At 40.2% G+C, this 21,487-nt stretch overlaps 1 protein-coding gene across 4 annotated transcripts in view; it reads left to right on the plus strand.

Annotated features, from left to right (window-relative positions):
- Positions 1-2,946: 2,946 nt before the first annotated feature.
- Positions 2,947-21,487, plus strand: part of ankmy2a (ankyrin repeat and MYND domain containing 2a) — a 42,590-nt gene continuing 24,049 nt past the window's right edge. The window contains exons 1-3 of one of the 4 annotated variants that reach the window (XM_048609614.1): positions 2,947-3,133; positions 8,163-8,227; positions 18,555-18,656. In XM_048609614.1, coding sequence (XP_048465571.1) covers positions 3,067-3,133; positions 8,163-8,227; positions 18,555-18,656 — 234 coding nt within the window. In that variant the 5' untranslated portion in view covers positions 2,947-3,066. Of the gene's footprint in view, positions 3,134-8,162; positions 8,228-10,449; positions 11,711-18,554; positions 18,657-21,487 lie in introns of those variants that run through there. The other 3 variants (XM_048609590.1, XM_020516181.2, XM_048609604.1) reach the window with 3 other exon arrangements.

Genomic DNA, 21,487 nt, shown 5'->3' on the forward strand with positions numbered 1-21,487 from the left:
GAGAACAATGTCACAGTCCTCACCCCACTATCTTCCCCAAAATCTTAAAACTGAAACTCCTGTTCATCTGACTTAGAATCCCTAGTGTGGAAGCAGGCCATTCAATCCATTAAGTCCACACTGTCCGTCCAAAGAGCATCCCTCCCAGGCCCGCAACCCTACCCTATACCCGTGACCCTGCATTTCCTATGGCTAATCCACTTGACCTGTACATCTTTGGACTGTGGTAGGAAACATGATCACCCAGCAGAAACCTTTGTAGAATCAGGGAGAACGTGCAAACTCCACACAGACAGTCAGAGGGTGGAATCGAACCCTGATATCTGGCGCTGTGAAGCAGCAGTGCTAACCACTGAGCCACACAGACTTCCGACTTATAAGGCACGAGTCTGAGAATAAGCAACAATTAATTCGTTTGTAAACCTGCACTCACTCCTGCTCTTTTTAAATTTGGCAGCAGCTTGTACCATTATTATTGCCCTTACTTTCCAGAACAGATTTAAGAACTGAGGCTTATACTATTTCATATTGCTACAATGTTAACTTTGCAACTAATACACAATATCTATTTGAATCTAGAATAAAAATGACTTCAGACACTAATTTTACAACAAAATTTATTTACAACGGATGAGGAACTTCAGTCATTTGAATAGATTCAAGGGACTGGGGATGTTTTTATTGTGGAAAGAAAAAAGTTTAAGGGGTTTAATAAAGCTATTGTAAAATCTGATAGTTTCTCTTCACCTCTGCACAGACCTATGTTAGTGGAAGGATCAAGAACCAGAAGACACGTTTAAGCTGAATGGAAAAAGCAGCAGTGATGTGAAGAAAAATATTTTTACACAGCAAATGTCTACGATCAGGAATGCAGTACCTGACAGTGTTATGGAGACAGATACAGTTGTGGCAATTAAAAGGGAATTGGACAATCATCCAGAAGGAAGTATTTCAGGGCTACCAGGAAAAAGTTAGGGCAGCACAACCAGGTGAGTTGCTCTTACAGAGTTGGTACAGACACAATGGGCCAAATGGTCGTCTTCTGTGCTGTAGCCATTCTTTACCAGCTATTTTTAAATTACGTCAGTGTGTTGCTTTTCATTATCTGACATGTTCATGATTGGTTAGTTGGGTTCAAGGGAGCACAAATGTAATCCAAATGTTTTCAGCAAATAGTGTTGTTTAAGTTCTAAATTTTGTGATCAATTTTCATTACACACTGCAATTGCTGCAGTTCAAGTGTACAATTCACTGCTGTCCATCTGGCACAATGAAGTCGACGTTAGTTTATCATGAACAGGCTAAATACTGCTGGAATAGTTTGGACTGGTCTAACTTGTTCCTGTATAAAGCAATTAACTTAAATGCCTTATTGGCACGTATAGACAATCGTGCACACGCGTTAACCACTTTTTTTTTTAAAAAAAGAACTAATTTCTATTAACCCTAGTATTCAAAGCCAATGTTTATGACGAAGTTTTGGTTCACTTTAATACATTAAAATACCTTTTAAAAGTACCTTTAAAATAACGTGTTAATAGTTGATAAATTAGCACATTCAGTGAAGCCGCGTTTAAAGGCTGTCAGTGTTGCACCCAAAGTTGATTTACAACTCAATATATCCAATTATTCACTTGCCCAATTTGGCAATAATGGAATTGATTTCCAATTCGGGATAAATCTACGTTCGTCTTAAACTCAGAGAGAAGATAAAAGGGACAGTGAGTTCAACTGTCTCTGGGGAGAAATGTTGCATCAAGCACCGAAAATGGGAGACATGTGATTTATAAAGCTAACCGTACAATCTCAAATGTATCGAGTACGTTATTCGATGCCATTAAGACTACTACCTTAACTGATATTTACTTTAACTGAAGTGACGTGGAGAAAATATTTCCACAGAATGACAATCTCACTGCACTTTCAGGTTTCTACTTAATCTGCAAGCAGCGAATTGTACCTCCCTAATTGACATTCACTCAAAACCACGCTACCGTCAAATTACATTAATACATCTGTTGAGGCATGTACAGCAGTTTAATAGACATTAGAAATGATAAACTGATGTTTTCATTACAGGTACATGATATCCGCGAGATATTATCTTTAAAATACACAAACCATGTCAAGAACATAATTTGTTCAGTTATCAAACAATGAAAATACATTTTGGTATCTGTTTACCTGTTCTGTTAACACAAACATGAGTCCTTACAAAGTACAGCCTCTTTTCAATATAATTTAAGCCATTTTGTATAATTCAACGAATAATTCAAAAGCTTCCCGAAGCCCGAATTTTCTGTCCTCGGCGATGTTTTAAGAGAAGATTGGTTCTAATATCTTTTCACTGCTTTTTTTTTTTAAAAACTACACAGCATAACACACCCTATGAACATTACTTGCGGCTTTGATTACAAACAACGCCTCCCACAACACCCTCCCCATCGTGAAGTTCCGAATACAGAGGCTGTCCTTCTCTGTTTACTCCACCAGCCCAAGCCCCGCTCTGCCTCTATGCCCATACTTCACCTGCTCGGGTCAGCTGCAGTTGCTCCTCTTACCCTGCTCTGTACTAGGGACACAATCCAAGCGAACGCTCGAATCGATTGTTACTCCGAGTTCCAACCAGCCGGCTCAACGTTCCACAGCACTCTGAACAATGCAGCCTGCTCAGACCCCCGGCACATGCGCGGAACGCCGGGTGGGCGGGGCTGGTAGAGAAGGGGAGGTGACACACTTCAGGCGCTACCACTTCATCATGGAGGGGAGGATGAATACCAAAACAAAAGAAAACATCTGACGGTGTTACGTATTCTGGTCTGTCAGGATTAAGTTACGTACTTGGATCTTTTATATTTCTGAAGTGCACTGAAACTTCTGTCTGTTAGTGAAAGTTGACCTCAGTGTTTGGTTAATGCAATCACAGAACCCTCTCCAGGCGGTAGGTTTGCTCCAGTTGCGGGCATTTTGTTTTGGAGCGGTAGTGCTCAGAGTGGCTTGTGACGAGCAGAGAGTGGGGTGATTTATATCCCTCCCTTTCAGACAGCGAGCCATCGAAGTAGAAGCATGGCTCCTCCCAAGAAAGGAGACGTGACGGCGGAGGAGACTGAATTACTAAAAGTCATTTCTGAAGGTGATGTGGGAGGGGGTGGTGGGGGCAGAAGTTGCTCTTTCTCGGAGAGAAAGAGTGCTCTCTGTCATCAACGGTTCGGGGGGGGCGGTTGGGGTGCACGAGCACGGGGGTTTGGAGGAGGGGAGAAGGTTGTTGGGGGGGATTTAGGGAATCAGTGACGCAGATTATTATTATATCTCGCTCAGTGATTAGGTGAATGTTTTAGGGGGCAGTTAGGAAGAATCGGCGATCCCTGATTAGTGTGGCCCCGCCAATCAGGATGAACAATTCACATGGCAGCATCTGACATTCGAGCACTTTCTACCTACAACAACGTTGAGATTGAATTGAACTTGTTTGTCGGTTATTCTGGCGAGTCATTGCCCCGCTCTCATGGACTGCCTCCGCCGCCTCCTCCTCCTAGAGTAGTTGCTGCCCTGTTGGTTGTTTATCTACACCATGCTGCCTGCATTGGTCTCTCGTGTGTCGTGTTTTGTAATTGCTACCTGGTAGATTTCGCATTTTTTTTTGGGAGGGTGGGAGTGGGAGGAGGGGTGCAAACTTGTTGATCGTTGGTCACTTTTAGGCTTTCGTCGAGTATTTGTTGTTGTATCATACAAAAACAAACCCAATGCAACAAATAAATAGGAACATGGTCTATGATTTTTTTTTATTCATGGGATGTGGGCATCATTGACTGGATCAGCATTTATTGCCCATCCCTTACAAAGGTGGTGGTGAACTCCTCCCTCCGGAAAAAAAAGTTACCCTACCTCCTTGAACTGCTGCAGTCACTTCGTAGTTGGTACATTCATAGTGCTATTAGGGAGGGAAGTCTAGGGGTCCAGCGACACTGAAGAAACCAGAGACCGATTTTCTAAATTAAGATGATGAGTGGATTGGAGGAAAACTTGCAAGTGGTGTTCTCATGTATTTGCTGCCCTACCTTTTAGATAGTAGTGATCATGGATTTGTTGCCTAAGGAGCCTTGGTGAATTTCTGTGGTGCATTTTGTGGATGATACACTCTGCTATTGAGCATTGATGGTGGAAGGAGTGGATATGGTGCCAATCAAATGGGCAGCTTTGTCCTGGATAGTGTCAAGCTTTCTGAGTGTTGTTGGACCTGCACTCATCAAGGCAAATGGTGTCCAAAATAGTAGTCATTAGCGAACATGACCATTTTTGACCTGAGGATGGAGGCGGGGTCATTGGGGCAGTGGAAGATATGCAAGATGCAGAGGATTGATTGTCACTTGTCAATAATTTTTTTTTGCCTATTTAGTTGAGAAGCTGGTGAGCATTCCTTTGACTTACTGTGGCCTCTGGTGATGGAACTGCCACAGCACCATTAAATACGGATTTGGCAGGCTAATAACCACTATTCAATAATATCTGATTTTTCAGTTAAACTATGTTTTTCTGCCTATATCCATATCATTTAATTCCCTTTATATCCAAAAATGTGTTGATCTCTGACTGAAATTCAAGGACTGCACATCCACAGCTATAGAATCATAAAATCACACGGTACAAAACATGCCATTTGGCCTATCGTGTCTGCGTTAAATCAACACTAGTCCCACTTTCCAACACTTTGCCTATGGCCTTGAAGAATATAACGGTACAGGTGCTCATCCAAGTACTTCTCAAAAAGGTTGAGTTTTCCTGCCTCAAATACCCTCCCAGATGGTGCATTCCAGATCCTCATCACCCTGAGTGGAAAAAAAACTTTTCCTCAGCCCCCTTCTAAACGTCCTGCAGTTCACCTTAATGTTATGTCCCCTTTGTTATTGACTCAGTAACTGAGGGGAATAGCTGCTTTCTATCCACCTTTCCATGCCTGTCGTAGTCTTATACGCCTTTATCAGGTGTACCCTCAACTTTCTTTGTTCCAAAGGAAACAGCCCAATGTTATCTGGCCTGTCTTCGTCGATAAACTGCTCCATCCCAATCAACATTCTGGTGAATCGCCAGATGCAGTCGCATCTCTACCAAAGTGCAGTGACCAGAACAGCATACAGCACTCCAGGTATGGCCTAACCAAAGTTTTGTACAGCTCCCTACTCTTATAATCTATGCCATGACTGGTGAAGGCAAGTATCACATCTGCTACCTTAACTGTCACTGCCCTGTCACCTTTCAGGGATTTGTGGACAAGTACCCCATGATCCCAGTGTTCCTCTGGGTTTTCTAGTATCGTGCCATTTATTGAGTACTCTCTTGTCTTGTTTCTTCTTACAAAGTACATCACCTCATTCTTTTCAGGATTAAATTGCATCTGTTACTGGTCTTCCATTTGACCAATCTGTTTATATCCCCTGGTAATTTAAGAACTTCCTCCTCACTGCCAGCCACCTGGCCAAACTTTTATCTTGTGATTGACAAACTTGCCTCTCTCTACTTTTTCCCTGCCCCCACAACCCCACATTGTCACCTACATTGTTTATATTGTATATCACAAACAAATAAGGGACTTGATCCCTGTGATAGGCCACTGAACACTGGCCTCCAGTCACACATGCATTGCCCAGAGGGATAACAGGGTGTAGAGCTGGATGAACACAGCGGGCCAAGCAGCATCATAGGAGCAGGAAGGCTGACGTTTCAGGCCTAGACCCCTCATCAGAACCCGAAACGTCAGCCTTCCTGTTCCTGTGATGCTGCTTGTCCCGCTGTGTTGATCCAGCTCTACACCTTGTTACCTCAGATTTTCCAGCACCTGTAGTTCCTACTATCTCTGATACAGTTGCCCAGAGGGCATTGTTGTGGATATGGAGTCACATGTAGACCAGAACAGATAAGGCTGGCAGCTTCCTTCCCTAAAGGACATTAGCGAACTAGGTCTTTTCTGACAATTGGCAACGGTTTGATGGTCATTGTTAGACTCTTAATTAAAGTTTGTTTGAGTTCACATTGCACCATCTGCTGTGGCAGAATTTGAACCAGGGTTTCTAGAATATTACCTGGGCTTCTCAACAAATCAACCAGTGATAATACCAATCGGCCATCACCACCCCTTGAGACGCTGCCTGAGTAAACATCATGTAGTTCTTCATAGTTATTGGAAGTGGCATCCACGGCAAGTCCATGCTTCTATCTTTCATGGATAACCAGGATTGACAGGACACCACTTCTTTGCTAACTGCTTACTGCACCTGCATGTTGTCATTCTGTGATCTGTATAGAAAGACACCCAGGTGCCTCTGAATGTAAACATTTTCCAATCTCTCTTCTTGTACCCAGGAGCTTTGGGAGCCTGCAGCTTTCTACATTCTTTGCGACAATACCTCAGAGTTAACTTGACAATTAGCACCTTTTCCCTTGTAGTATAGGCTGTTATTCATTTGAAATTCAGCATGCTTTGTTGTCCTGGAGTGCAGAACCAAAAATTTCAGCAATGTGCCACTTTTGAGCAATATTCAAGTCCTGTACCAACAAGAAACCATTTTCAAAGATTCTGCTTTTCTACTTTTCCCTGCCAAAAGTGGGTAATTTCAGATTTCTGTACTTTGAGCACGAGTATAACAGATGGAGTGTAATCACTGAACCTGTTTAAATCTTCTTCACATCCTCCTGACAGCTTTCTTTCCCACTTTCTATTGTCAGCAAACTTGCTTACGTTACACTTGCTTTCTTTTTTTCCTCCCCATTGCAACTTGAATGGCCTCCTGGAGCATGGTACCTTGGCCATCAGCTCAATAATTCTGAATTTATTTTGTTCAAATGTAGACGCTGTCTGTGTGATTGTCCAGAAATATTATACTCTCCACAAACTGCCACTTCCCGTGGTCATGGCACGCTGCCAGCCCTGACACCTTTGTGTCCTTGTTTTAATTAATTAACACTTCACCTGATTTACGTACGATATATAGTACAGAAACAGGCCATTTGGCCTACCTTGAGTGCCATGTAACTTTATCACAATGACACCTGGGCTTCAAGGATTAAACTGAAGAAAATTACACAAAGGTTGTATTCTCTTCAATATCTAAGCTTAACCAGTGATTTGATCAAAGGTTTGATAATATTGAGGGGAACAAATAGGGCACAAACCAATTATTTCCACTGGTTGACAAGTCTAGGTCAAAGAGGCTTGGTCAAAAATTTAGGCCAAACCATTTGGGTATGAAGTTGAGAAATATCTAGGAAACTTTGAAATCTCTGTCATAAATACCAGTTGCTACTAGATAAATTCTTCATTCTAAATTTAAGATTTACCGCTTGTACAGAAGGACATAGTGTTCGTGAAAATAAAACAGAACTGCAGATGCTGGAATTCTGAAACATAAAGTGCTGGAGAAACTTAGCAGGTCTGGCAGCATCTGTGGAGAGAAAACAGCGTTAATGTTTTGAGTCCAATGACCCTTTCTCAGAACTTATTGGTGTATGCGAAGTTAAGTTGCAGAATAGCCCTGAACAGTAGAATAGATTTAAGGTACGAGATGGCCTAATTCCATTCCTGTGTCCATAATGATTTATATTTATTAGCTCCAACTACAGTGGGTTCTTGTTGAAGTGATTAAGTTTTCTGAATATAGAAACACGGGAGAGTGTCTACTCTAGACAAATGAACATTTCTGTTATGAACTCGTGCTTAAACTTGTCACACTATGATTACGTCCTTCCACGAGTGGAGATGCTATCGTGCACCCAGTAGCAGGATGAAGTCACAATATGACCAGTGATTTTAATTTATGGATGTGCATGCAGAAGTTTTCATTCGTCTATGTAAATAAAATTGGAATGTATGAGATTAAAATGGGAACAAGATTATATTTTCACATGTCCAATAATTTCCAGGTTTCACACTTCCTCACCTGAATGTTATGGTTGGACATTGATTCTTTCTATCTGCCTATTCAAAGATGTAATTACACAACACTGGAGCAGGTGGACTTAAACCATGGCCTCCTGGCTCACACTACCACTGTGCCACAAGAGCCCCACCAAGGCAATGTTTTATTACGACATCTCAAGATGTGACTCGGATGTTCAATTCATGGGCTTTATTCGGGCAATGGAACTTAAATTTGTTTTTTTTGTTGCAGGAAATGTTCAGGAGACTGGAAGATTGCTGGGCAGTAAAAATGTGCGTGTCAACTGCTTAGATCAGGTAAGATTACTTTTTTTTTGATTTAGTTAATAATAAATAGCGTTACCACTTTCCTTCAGTAATAAAAGTACACTTCCATATCTCGTTTCAGATCTTTGGCTGGCTTCCCTCTTCAATTGGTAGGCTGTGACTAATGGGGTACTGTAAGGATCAGTACTTGGGTCCCAGCTGTTCACAATATATATCAATGATTTGGAGATAGGGACCAAAATTAATATTGTTAGCTGCAAAGCTAAGTGTGAATGTATGTTTGAGGAAGGTGGAAAATGACATCGGGAGAACTTGGACAGGCTTTGGATGGGCAAGAACATGGTGGATAACTATAATGTGGAAAAATTAAGTTACCTGCTTTGGTGGCGTAACCTGTTTACAAGATAGTTCTTATGTTGTGGAGTGTTGATCTACTGATTGATGTCTGAAGGCTACTGTGCAGGTAGGGCAAGCTATTAGGATGGCTAATGGAATGTTAGCCTTTATTGCAAGAGGATTTGAGTACAGAAGTAGTGAACTCTTGCTTCAGTTGTAAAAGAGTTAGACTCTGGGATACTGTGAGCAGTTTTGCTGTCCTTATCTCAGGAAAGATGATATTGCCATAGGACTGCAACAAACGTTCACTAGACATATTTCTGGGATTGCAGGAGTTTATGTCCATTGAAGAGTAAACTGAGTCTGTGTTCTACAGATTTTCGACGAATGAGAGGTGATCTGCTTGAAGCTTACAAGATACTTAAAAGGATTGACATGGTAGTTGCAGGTCAGATGTTTTCTCTACGACCGGGGACAGAATTTAAAAATAAGAGCCAAACCACTTGGGTCCTTGATGAGATTTTTTTTTTACCTAGATGGTTGTGAACCTTTGGAATTTTGTACCACACAGGACTGTGGCAACTCCATCTTTACATATGTTTTAGGTGGAGATTGACAGATTTCTGACTGACAGCATACAGGGTTATGGGAATGAGGTAAGTAAAAAAACATTGAAGTATTCATTCAGCCATGTTAGTATTGAATGGCGGGGCAGGCTAGATGAGCTGAATAACTTGCTCCTGTTCCTACGGTCCACTTAGATTTTTTACGCAAAGTGACGTATTCTTTGTGAAAAGTTTTTGTTTACATTATTCTGCATTACATTTTAACTTTCCTTGTTTGGATCTCATGTTAATGCACACATGCATGTCATGAACAGCGTAAGACCTAATTTAAATACTTATTTGATGACAGTTTCAGCAATCCATTAAACAGCCCTACAAGGAAAGCTATTATAAGACTGGACTTGGCAATAACCTTCATTTTAAAAGTCAATATATGCAGACAATTTACACTCTATCTTTTGTGGATCTGGAATGTTATCTATTGTGTTACATCTACTGCAAAGGCACTTGTCGCCAAGGAAATTGCATATAAGATTGCAAGTTATAATCATCCTACTAGATATGTTAATGGCTTCAACCACACAATTTTGAAATAGCAGAGATAACAAGGTGTAGAGCTGGATGAACACAGCAGGCCAAGCAGCATCAGAGGAGCAGGAAGGCTGATGTTTCGGGCCTAGACCCTTCATCAGAAATGTCAGGTTAGAGGTCAGCACTGCTCCATTCCACATCTGATAACATCAACAAACTGAAACTTGGCCTATATTATTTTCAAAAGCAGCCCACAACCTGTATCTGCTCCCTGCAGTAAATATTTTGTTGCTTTTGAAGAGATTTTTGAAGAAAAGAAATTTCCCACAACTTCTTGGCTAGCCCATCAGCCACTTCCAGACTGCTAACTCCTGTTTCACATCATTATGAACAGGAGATTGTACCTTTCAGTTGTTCTTGTACACCAGTTGTTATTCATTGAATAATCCTTTTCAATTACAACTCCTTTGTAAGCATGTTTGAGTTGTAAAGTGTTTTCCCCCACGTCCAAGTGTGTGTGAAATAAATCCTACTTGTGATACAATGGTACTGGAGTGTTGTTTCTGTCCTTTTAAACAGTATGAGACTGTTGCATGAGGGAGTTGGGAATAGTTACCTCCACTGTTTAGTAGAGAAAAATGTGAAGCATGGATAGGTAGTGAAAATAGGGAGTGATTTGTTTTGGAAGTTATCTGTTTGTAATAATGCTCATATGTTCATCTGATTTTTTTTTTTGTTTTGGCAATGTCACACCAGTCAGATGATATACTTAGTTCTATCTGCAGCTGAGCATTCAATTTGCTTCATCATTTCACTTGGCATGAAGGGAGTGTGACACTTCTAGAGAAGTTGTTATTCACACACAACTGTAATCTGAAGTTTCATCTATGCTATGTTCACAAAGTTGTCCCCAGAATAGATTATCTGCTCATGTACCTTTTTTGCTGTTAGTTTGCACCCTGGTAGGACACAATCACACTTCTCTTCATTACTAGATTAACTGCATATCAAAATACTTCCTTTGCTTAAAGTACATGGGACATGCTAAGGATATGAACAATGCCAAGTAATATTGTTTTGCTTTCCTTTCTAAGAAATAAAAAAGAGGTTGTTTGCCCCTAGCTTCGAAATCTCAAACACAGGGCCACAGTCTCAGGATAAAGAGAATGAGATGAAGAAAAATCTCTTCACTTAAAGTATGTGAATCTTTGGAATTATTGCTCCAAAAGGTTGTGGATGCTCTGTCATTGCTTCTCAGCATTGAATATATTCAGATTTTTCAGGCCTCAGAATTGATGATATAGGTAGGATAATGGAGAGTTGTGAGCAATACACAGGATGTATCGAAGGACAATTAGAGACTGCTGGAAAGCTTTAGGAGCATGGTCCCAAGGTTGAGGAATTTCACTTACATGGATGGATTTGGGAAACTGGGCCTGTTATTGAAAAGACAAAATTGAGATTTTTTTGAATCTAGACAGATTAATAGGGAGAGAATGTGCCTGTTGATTGGGCTTAGAACTAGAGATTACAGATTTTAATTTGAGAGGCAAAAGAGGTGCCATGAGGAAAAGCTTTTTATCATGCAACAAGCATTTGGAATCTGGATTGCACAGCCTCTATGTTGGAAGCAGTTTCAATTGAAACCTCGAAAGGAGAATTGGAAAATTTGAAGGGCCCACTGGAAAAGGGTGGGTGAATGGTACAGGTGTGATCTTCTTAGAGATTGGGTGCGAGCATAATGGGTTAAATAGCCTCCACTGTGCTGTAAATTATGATTCCATTCTAAACAGCCTCAGGACCCACCAGAAAATGAGCAATACATAATAATGTAAAATGGCATATTGGTAATGTCAGTGGATTCCTTTCAATGTTCTTGGGAACTGGGTTCAAATCACATCATGACAGATGGTGAAACTTTAAATTCAGCAAAATTCGGTATGTCATTCAGGGAAGGAAATCTGCAGTCCTTAGTTGTTCTCGCCTACATGTGCCACCAGATCTGCAGCGGTGTGATTGACTCTGAACTGCCCTCTGAAATGACCAAACAAGCCACTCACCTAAAGGTGAATAAAGATGGGTAAGCCTTTTTAGCAAAATTTACATTGCTAAATGTGACAAGTGTTTTCACTTTGTTGAAATAGACATAATAGATCCCAGGATACAAATCAAACACAAAAGAGGGAGATCCCCCCAAGTGTCCTCATCAACACTCCTCTCAACTAACTCTACTAAAAACAAATAGCTAATCATTCAGTTTGTTGATTTGTTTTTAAATGAAATCTTGTACAGAATTTGGCTGTTGCATTTATCCAACTATGACAGTTGGCACACTTCAAGTAATTTAATTAGCTACAAAGTACTTTGAAACATCCTCCAAAAATGTTACATCGTCTAAATACTTTTACCAACAATACTGAAAAAATTGATTGCTCTTAACAAAACAAACTGAATTGACAATTGGTGAAAAGTGCCATGGTGCTCTGAGGTTACATAGAATCTACAGGACAGAAACGGGTCATTAAACCCAACTAATTTAGGCAGCTTTTAATACTCAAAATAAGAAGCTCCCCTTTCCATTTTCCTCATCTCAGCTTTTCAGTTCTTTTTTTCGTACTTGCTTTGAAAGCATTTAAGCTATTTCCCTCACTATTTCATGTGGTCGTGAGCTCCACATTCTAAATTTACCTGAGTAAAGACGCGTGTTTTTATTTGCCAGTTTAAAAAAATTGTAAACAATAATTTTAGCCCTTTAATTTGAGATTATATCACTTATGGGAACATTCTCTTTAATTCTACCCTGCTCCTCTAATTTATAATTTGTTTGAACTTGTAATTGAATGCCCAACGGCTTGAATCCCTCGCCAAAAAAGGTACAAATTGCACATGTGTTTATCCCAAGTGCGTGGTCATGGCAAAACTTTCAGTCCTCTGGATCAAAATCATCTCATTAAAACAATTTTTCAGGCACCTCGCTCAGTCTCTTGAATATGGTCTGTTTTCCTTAATAAAGTTTCAGGAACTACAGTCAGATGTTTCTGTACTTAAAATTCACCAAATGTAGGTTTTAGTTAGATAATAAAACATCCAGAAGATGTGGGTTGCTAACTGATCTGCTGCATTAGTAGCAGACTAAGACTTGAGTGTTAGAGAAACCTTGGTGCAGATCACTAAACCAGTCTAACTATGCATCAGTTTAAGGCACACTTCATAAATTTAAAAAGTAAGTTAACACAATACAGTGAAGTATGTTATGTAGCATCTGGATTAGGGAGTTTGCAATCTTCATTTATTACTCTTATTTGGCAGGTTTGGCTTTCTTGTGGAATCTAGAGAGGTAGATCTGTAGCTTATTTTTCTCCCTTTTTTGACTCGTCCTGGAGGCCACAACCCTGTGATTAGAGAGTCCTATGTGGGCAAATAATTAGAAACTGGCCTGTTATCTACTTTGTTAACTAAGCTGGTTGGGTTTTGTTATGGCTGATTTTAAACTGCATAAATACATCTGTGGTGTCTTTGGTTTCTTTGAGCATCAGTTCTGAAACTTGTACCTCAACCCTCTGCACTTGGATAATTTGGATGTATTTTCATCAGTTGTGCTGTGTGCATTTTCTTTAGAGTAAACAAATTCTTCAGGAAATTCTAGAATTTTTCAGTAGCTTGCTTTGGAGTCTTTTCGTTGAGACATTTAATTTCCGTGTTCCAACTGGCTTGACCACAAAACATTCCAATTTCAGACTCCAAAATCAGCTGGAGGTTGTGAAACTTAACTGGAATTCATTTTTGCTGAAATTAATAATGCATTTCCCTGTGCAGGATTGCTAAGGTGCATTTTAATATTTGAAAACAACTTATCAATACTTGCTGAACACTTTTGGCTTTAAACTAAAGTTAGTGTCCAACCATTATGTATATAATTGAGGTGTGTGTGCTGCCTCTGAGAGTGGGTTAGGTGACTGAGGGGAACTTGAGGGGGCAGTTTAGGACCACCTGTGTAACCATAAAGACATAAAATAAACTATTCCTGGTTCAAGTTTCTGCAGGCCTACCTCGTGTTCTTTTATAATTTATAATTAGACCCAAACATAATAACTGGTGACAAAGCTGAGTCACGGCCCGCCAACTGTGTGCTACTGCTGTTTTCAAAAGGAAGGGAGGAGATCAAACATTACCCAGACTTTGAAAATGATGCGGGATTGAGGAAGTGGTGTGGTAGACTTGTTAGAAAACAGAACAAGATGTCAAGGGAAGCAGTTGTGAAGGGACTCTGGCTGTGGTTGACACTGGGGTAGAAGGGCACTCAGCGGCAAGTGAGCTGAGAACAGTGCTCCTGAGGGGATTTGGGCTGCAACCAATGGCTGAAAAGGTGTGTACTCACCCGGGAGCTTACTGAAATCGTCGTGGTGAGCGTTCACCAAGGGGACTCGGGCTGAGAGGAGCTACTGACTTAGACTCGAGTGGTGGGAAAACAAAATGGCAGACCAATTTGAAGTGATGGGACTGTTTAACAAAGAGGCAGAAAGTTGGATTCCGCGTATGAGCGTATTAATGCATACTTAAAAGCAAACAGAATGGCTGAAGACAACGTAATGGTTCCTTGAGCACCATTGGGAGCAAGACTTGTGCGAAACTAAGGAATTTGATGCAACCAGAGAAACCAGCGGAGAAGACCTATGAAGAATAAATGCAAAGTGTTTAAAAAGCCATTTTTGCACCAAAAGCCACAGTTTTTTTTTATATGTATATCTTGTGGATGTCATTTTTATTGTCCATTCCTAGTTGCTCCTGAGAAGCTGGTGGTGGAGCTGCTTTCTTGAACTGCCATGGTACAATGTTGTACTTTGATCCACCAAGTCCTTAGACAGGGAATTCCAGGATTTTGATCCAATGACAATGAAGGAATGGCAATGTATTTCCAGGTCAGTATGATGAATGGCTTGACAAACTTGCAGGTGGTGGTGTTCCCATGTACTTGCTGCCTTTGTCCCTCTAGATGGAAGTAGTCGTGGTTCTGGAAGGTGCTAAGGGTCTTTGGTGAATTTCTGCAGTGCATCTTATGGATAAATCTATTGTTATAACCAAATAGTTTTTTTTTAAATGTTTCCTATATACACCTGCTACTTGTGTGGCTCTCTCTTTTCTGTGCAATAAATTGTCTGTGTGAGAGGGAGAGTTGATCTTCAAGAAGAAAGTGAAGCCAGCCAGCTGGCATTGATGGTTTTTCTATGGAATCTTTTTCACTTCGACCCCAAGAGACTCTAGTGGCTGGTGAAACTGTACCTCAATACTATGGAATAAGCGTAGATTCCAAAAGTATGGCAGGATGAAATGACTATTGCTGTACTCAATGTAATTTTTAAAATGTCAGAAGCAAAATCCTTGTGAAAGGCTTTATAGAAGAATCTTGGCATTGATCATCTGCAATGTCCCCTTAGATGACATTAAACTGCATTAGCAAGAACCAGAGCAGATACAGATACTTGATTGACGAATTGTTAAATTTTCAATCTCGCACCGACCATTTTTTTCTCCCCTAAAATAAACCATCCAACATATATCTTCCTTTTATAATTTGCATATTAGGCATTGAGTTATTTATTGTACTATGTCTTGCTACCTGTGATGCAATAAAGTGGTTTAACACCTGAATGCAAGATTTATAGTTGTTGCTTTAAATCTACATATGAAACTGAAGCAGGAAAAGACCCGACGGCCTGTTGAGCCTGATCTTCCATTAGGTATGATAATGACTTGAGCTCCGCATAAGTGCCTATTCCAATCTCCATCCTTAATATCCTGAGAAACCAAAAGTGTTGTCAAGGCTGAGACATTCACAATCTTTTTGAGTAAAGAAATTTCTCCTCATCTGAGCCCAAAATGATAAGCTATTATCTTGAAACTGTTTTACTGTACCCTGCTCTAGATTTCCCCAGCAAGAGCAAAGAGCTTTTCAGTACCTACTACTAACCAAAAGTGAGAGAAATCCCCATGAGCTGATGCATTTGCTCTTCTATGGGAGAACACGACCATGATGTCTGTGTAATCATGTAAAAAAAAAAATCCCGAACAAGAAGAACAACAGTATGAATTAGTTTCCAGCAGACAGAAGAGCTTCCTGTTGATAAAGATCATATTGTATAACCAAAATGGTTTTCTTTTATCCAGTGTTCTCTAGATAACATGATTCTGACCTAGTTTTACCACACCACCTTTTTTGATATTATTCAAAAGTTTTCTATGTGCTATCTGTGAATGCAAAATCTTTGACAAGCCTCATAGCTGTCTTTGAAAGCATCATATCCCAGTTGCATAATTAATGACATAAACAGTTGTTTAGAGTTTTTATAACGTAGCCTACCAATGGACAAGATAAGGCCATATTGTATCTATAGTGTTGTGGGTAAATCGCCACAAGTTACGTTTTAATTCAGCTACTTGTGAAGAAATCTCTCAAACAATCAAGTAGTGAAACGTAGATTCAAAATTTATTGCATGTAACAACCAAAATAAGACCCCTCAAGTAAGCAAGTTAAGCCTCACAATCAGGTAATAGCCAAGTTAATGATGGAACTTTGCCAGTATTCCTCTAACAGGTCTATCTCTGGCAGTATCCAGGGTTTGCTCCTTTTGTTGTATTGTTCTTTGAAGTTCTGGTGCTGGATTCTTGTATAATTTTCTCTTTTTCAAGTTTGTGGTGTGACATTATTGATGTTTCAATAGATTTTTTTCATCCCCAACATTGATTATTCTTTTGGAGACTTCTACTCTGTAGCTTGTCACCGTATCAGCAGTAGCTCCCCTGTTCCTTTGTTACATTTGGGGTTAACTGTTTAAAACCCAGCTTTTCCTGCGGTTAACCCCTTAAATTTTTCTGCAGGGCAATCAGTTGTCCTTTGCAGCAATAAAGCCTCCAGTTTATCAAGCAGGTGTCAAAGCAATTTTGTTTATGTAATCTTACCAAGATATGGCTAATTGCTTTCAGTTTCTGTGCAACCACTTGTCTTTGTCTTTTTCCATCTTGAGAAACAGTTTATTCTAGAAAGAGTTATTGCTGCAGCTTTCAATTCACGAAGTTGTTAAAGTTGTGAAGTTTACGTTGTCAGAAAAGCATGAATGCTGTGTCCCATCTCTAATGTTTGAGAAGGCGTATAAAAATCTGGACCATCTCCAGGCTTGGGCGTATCAAATATTAAGTAACATTCATATTACACAAATGCCAGTCAATGACCACCTCCAATAAGAGATGATCTAACCACTGCCCCTTTTATTCGATAGTGTTACCATCATTGAATTCGCCCATTACCACCATCCTGGGAGTTACTATTGACCAGAAGCTCAGTTGATTCTCCTCATAAACACAGTCTCTACAAGAGCAGGTCAGAGGCTAGGAATGCTGCAGCAAGTAACTCCCTTCCTGACTCCTCGTAGTCCATCTACCTCTACAAAACACAAGTCAAAATTGTGATGGAATGCTTTCCATTAGCCGAGATGGATGCAGCTGTAACAACACTCAAGCTTGACACTATTCAAGACAAAGCAATCTGCTTGATTGGCACTACATCTATGCATTTCCTCCACTGTCAATGCTCAGTAGCAGCAGTGTGTACTATCTATATGATGCACTACAGAAACTCACCAAAGATCTTCAGGCAGCACCTTCCAAACCTTTGACCACTTCCGTCTGGAAGAACTAAGGCAGCAGGTACATGGGAGTACCACCATCTGCAAGTTCCTCTTCAAAACCCTGAGCATCCTGACTTGGAAATATATCACCACTCCTTCACTATTGCTGGCTCAAAATTCTGAAAGTCCCTCCCTAATGGTACTGTGAGTCAACGAAAAGCACATGGACTGCAGCAGTTCAAGAAAGCAGCTCATCACCACCTTCATCAGAGATCTAAGGGTGCAGGTACACAATTCCTTGAAAGTGGCAACACAAGTAGACAGGGAGGTGACGAACACATTTGGTATGTTTGCCTTCATCAGTCAGAGTATTGAGTACAGGAGTGGGATGTCATGTTAAGACTGTACTAGACAGTGGTAAGACCACATTTGAACTACTTCGTACAATTCTGTTTGCTCTGCAATGGGAAGAATATCATTAAACTGGAAAGGGTACAAAAACAATTTATGAGGATGTTACCAAGATTGAAAGGTTCAAGTTATAAGGACTGGGTAGGCTGGAACTTTTCTCCCCAGAGTGTAGGAGGCTGAGGGATGACCTTATCAAGGTTTTACAAAATCATGAGCAGCATAAATCAGGTGAATGGCCAAAGTCTTTTCCCCAGGTAGGGGAGTCCACAACTAAAAGGCATTGGTTTAAGCTGAGAAGGAAAAGATTTAAAAGGGACCTGAGTGGCAGCTTTTCAGACAAACGGTGGTGTGTATGTGGAAAGAGCTGCCAGAGGAAGTGGCAGAGGCGAGTACAATTACAACATTTAAAGGTCATCTGAACTGGTACGTGGATAGAAAATGTTTAGAGGGAAATGGACTAATGCGAGCAAATGGGACTAGCTCGGTTTAGGAAACCTGGTTGGCATATTTGATTTGGACTGAAGGGCCTGTTTCTGTGCTGTATGACTATAATTATGGACGAGCAATAAATGCTGGGCAGCCAGCAACTCCCACGAGTGAATTACAAAACAATCTTCCATGCAGGAAGTGATTTTAAAGTGGATGAATTCCATGAGCTTTTGCTTCAAAAAACAAACACTTCATCAGTCAGCTTGAACATCTAATTGTGCCAACACTGATATGCCTTGGCTACCATGTATTATGTCTATTGGATACATAACAACAAGTTTCTAAAGCATTTTCGGCGACATCCCCAGATTGCTACTAACTAGATGGACAGGGCAACAAATACCTGGAAAAAACTATCTGCAGGTCACACTGTCTGATTGATTTATGCATTGTTGTTGCAGTCTCGTTCCCACCTGAAAGCATTGTGTGAATACCATCAGGACCTGGTATACAGTGGTTCACAAAGACTCTGCCCCACTGTCTTCGAGGTCAACTTAGGGTTGGTATGTACTGATGCCCATGTCCTGAAAAATTATATTGATGCACCTGGTATTGGAAGGAACACTTTCTGTTGTAGTACTCTGAAAATCACTTTGCCCTGGGTGACTCGCATTTGCCTGACTTTAGTATCCTCTATTGTGTCAGTTGTCAATTCCAGATAAGCCACCCAAAAAATGTATTATAACGTACTTTTTTTTTCAGGAATTGAACCAAATGTTTTTGACATTTTGACACTTTGGTTAAGTAATCATTTCAGTGGAGAGTTCTGTGTTGAGTATTTAACAAAATATAATACAGGGACATCTGGTTTGGATACTCAAGTTTCAGGTGTTAGATTTGTGATTTTAAAATAGCTTTCACCACTTAACTATTTGCGTAGTCAGTCCACAAAAGTTCTTTTCATTTCAAGTTTTTTATAATGGAAAGAAGAAATTCTTGGGACTAAAGGTAAATTGTTCACTTTCTAATATGAAATCTTGACTGTTTGGAATGCTCATCATGAAAGGGCTCCTTCATCATGCTTCAATTTGTGCACCATGTTTCTCTAACTTGCCTGTATTTTCTTTTGAGCGGGCTTTTCGCACAATTATCAACATTTTTAGCTGTTAAGCATTTTTATTAAAGATATATCTCCCCTACTACTGTTTGTTTTTTTTTCTCCTTCATTTGATATTCTGATGTATGGTTTTTAGTGGCTGCAGCCTCGGCTGAACCTTTCAAAGAAATCTTATCTGTAATTGGTTGTAAGACTTATTGCATAAAGCAGATTCATTTAATGAAAAACTCAGCTACCATGCCACTGCTGAGATGCAGGGATATAATGCATTTCATCGCAACAGAGAAAATAAAGCAAGGAATAGGCCATTTGATCCTTTGAGCTAGCTCTGCCAGTCAACATGAAAAATGGCAGATCATCCTGTTCAGTACCTGTTCCCACTTTCTCCCCATATCCTCAATGTCTTTAGCCGTAAAGACTATATCTAACTCCTCCTTGAAAACTTTCAATGTTTTAAGAACAAAAATTGAAGCAATAGGAGGAGGCTATTTAGCCCCTTGAGCCTGCTCTGCCAATTGATATGATCACTGCTGATCTCATCTCTTGACATTCCCCATAGTCCTTCAAACCATTACCAATTAGAAGTCTGTCTCAAATCCATTCAATATCCTGGCATTCAGCACACTTTGGAGGAATGTATTTCACAGATTTCCAGCCCTCAGAAGCAATGTCCCCCCTTCCCTGTTTTAAATCTGCCACCGCTTATCTTAAAATTATGACCGCTTGTTCCAGTTTACTCCACGTGAGGAAACATCTACTCTACATCTACTTTGTCAACCTCCTTTAGTATCTTGCAGACCTCAATTATATTTCCTTTCATTTTTCTGAACTCCAGAGAGTATATGCCTAAACTATCCAATCTCGCTCAAGACAAACCCCTCCTATCTGGAATCAATCTAGTGATCCTCCTCTGAACTGCCTCCAATGCAAATATCTCTCCTCAAGTAAGACTACCAGAATTGTATGCTATACTCCCAGGTGCTGTCTTGCTAATGCCTTATACAGTTGTAGCAACACTGCCTTACTTTTAAACTTTTTTTTTCCTTCAGCAATAAATGCCAAAATTCCATTGCCTTACTTATCACCACTTCCTTTACTCCATATTGGTTTCTGAAATTTTCCTTGCTTTCTATGTTTTGCTATTTTGATGAATATTTGTCAAGATATCACTGCAGGGCATGTGACCTCTCAAAAGGATGAAAATGCCTACAAATTAATTGTAGCAGCTTCCACAACCTGAGTGTGAGAAACTATGATTTCAGTGGAGGTGTAATTGAGGAAAATGAATTGCACTGTATAGTGACTGAAGCTGAAGTGCACAATTGCTCTAGTCCCATTACTCAGCAGGTGATAACATAAAGACTTTTCCTCTGTAACCAAGATGGCTAATTCAATACCTTATCTGTATCACATTTTAAATAAAAATAGCTGTCAGCTGGGCTTCTAAGTAAAGACAATTAATGGTTTGTTGTCAAAACAAAACTACTTCAATGAAAATCCAATAACTGGTTAATATACACAGTGGTAACTTGGGACGTATAAATGTCTGTCTATAAATCACCCAATAAATAACACGTACACACATCACCCTGAACTAAAAGTTGGGGAAGGGAGGGAGGAATTCCTTGAACAGGGGTCACTTTAATATTCATCTTAAACAAACACTCTGGCCATTTAGGGTTGTTTTGTAAGGCATAAAGGGTAAGGTATAAATATTTCTGAAAACTTATGTCTAACAAGTGTGTTAAAGTCACTCGTCATACATTATTGTCGCTGGAGTCTTGGCAAATGCAGCTAGCTCAAGAAATATAAGACGAAGAAGTTCACCTAGTTTTCACCCTGAACTCAACAGGTGGATTTCCTTTTCAGATGTCGGACAGATCAGTTGGGTAGTCCTTCCTCACAGTCATTTTGTTTTCCTAACTAGTTCCAGATGGACAGTGCTCCAGCATGGGTCCACCAGATTATAGTTTCGGTTGTGGATGAGGTTGTAGACATGCTCGCCGAACCAGTGGGTTTGGTTGCAAACGTTTTGTCACCCTGCTATGTAACATTGTCAGTGTGCCTCCAGTGAAACGTCGTCATTCCGTCCCGCTTGTTATTTATATGCCTCGGTTTGCTGGGGGTGGTCAGTAGTACTTGCGGTTCTGTTTGTCATTGGTTTGTACACAGGGTCTAATCCGGTGCATTCGTTGATGGCGTTCCGGTTGGAATACGAGGCCTCTAGGAATTCCCTAGCCTTTCTGTGTTTGGCGTGTGCAATTATGGATTTGTTGT

The sequence above is a fragment of the Rhincodon typus genome, chromosome 2 (assembly GCF_021869965.1).
Source record: "Rhincodon typus isolate 14 chromosome 2, sRhiTyp1.1, whole genome shotgun sequence".
Classification (NCBI taxonomy): Eukaryota; Metazoa; Chordata; class Chondrichthyes; order Orectolobiformes; family Rhincodontidae; genus Rhincodon; species Rhincodon typus.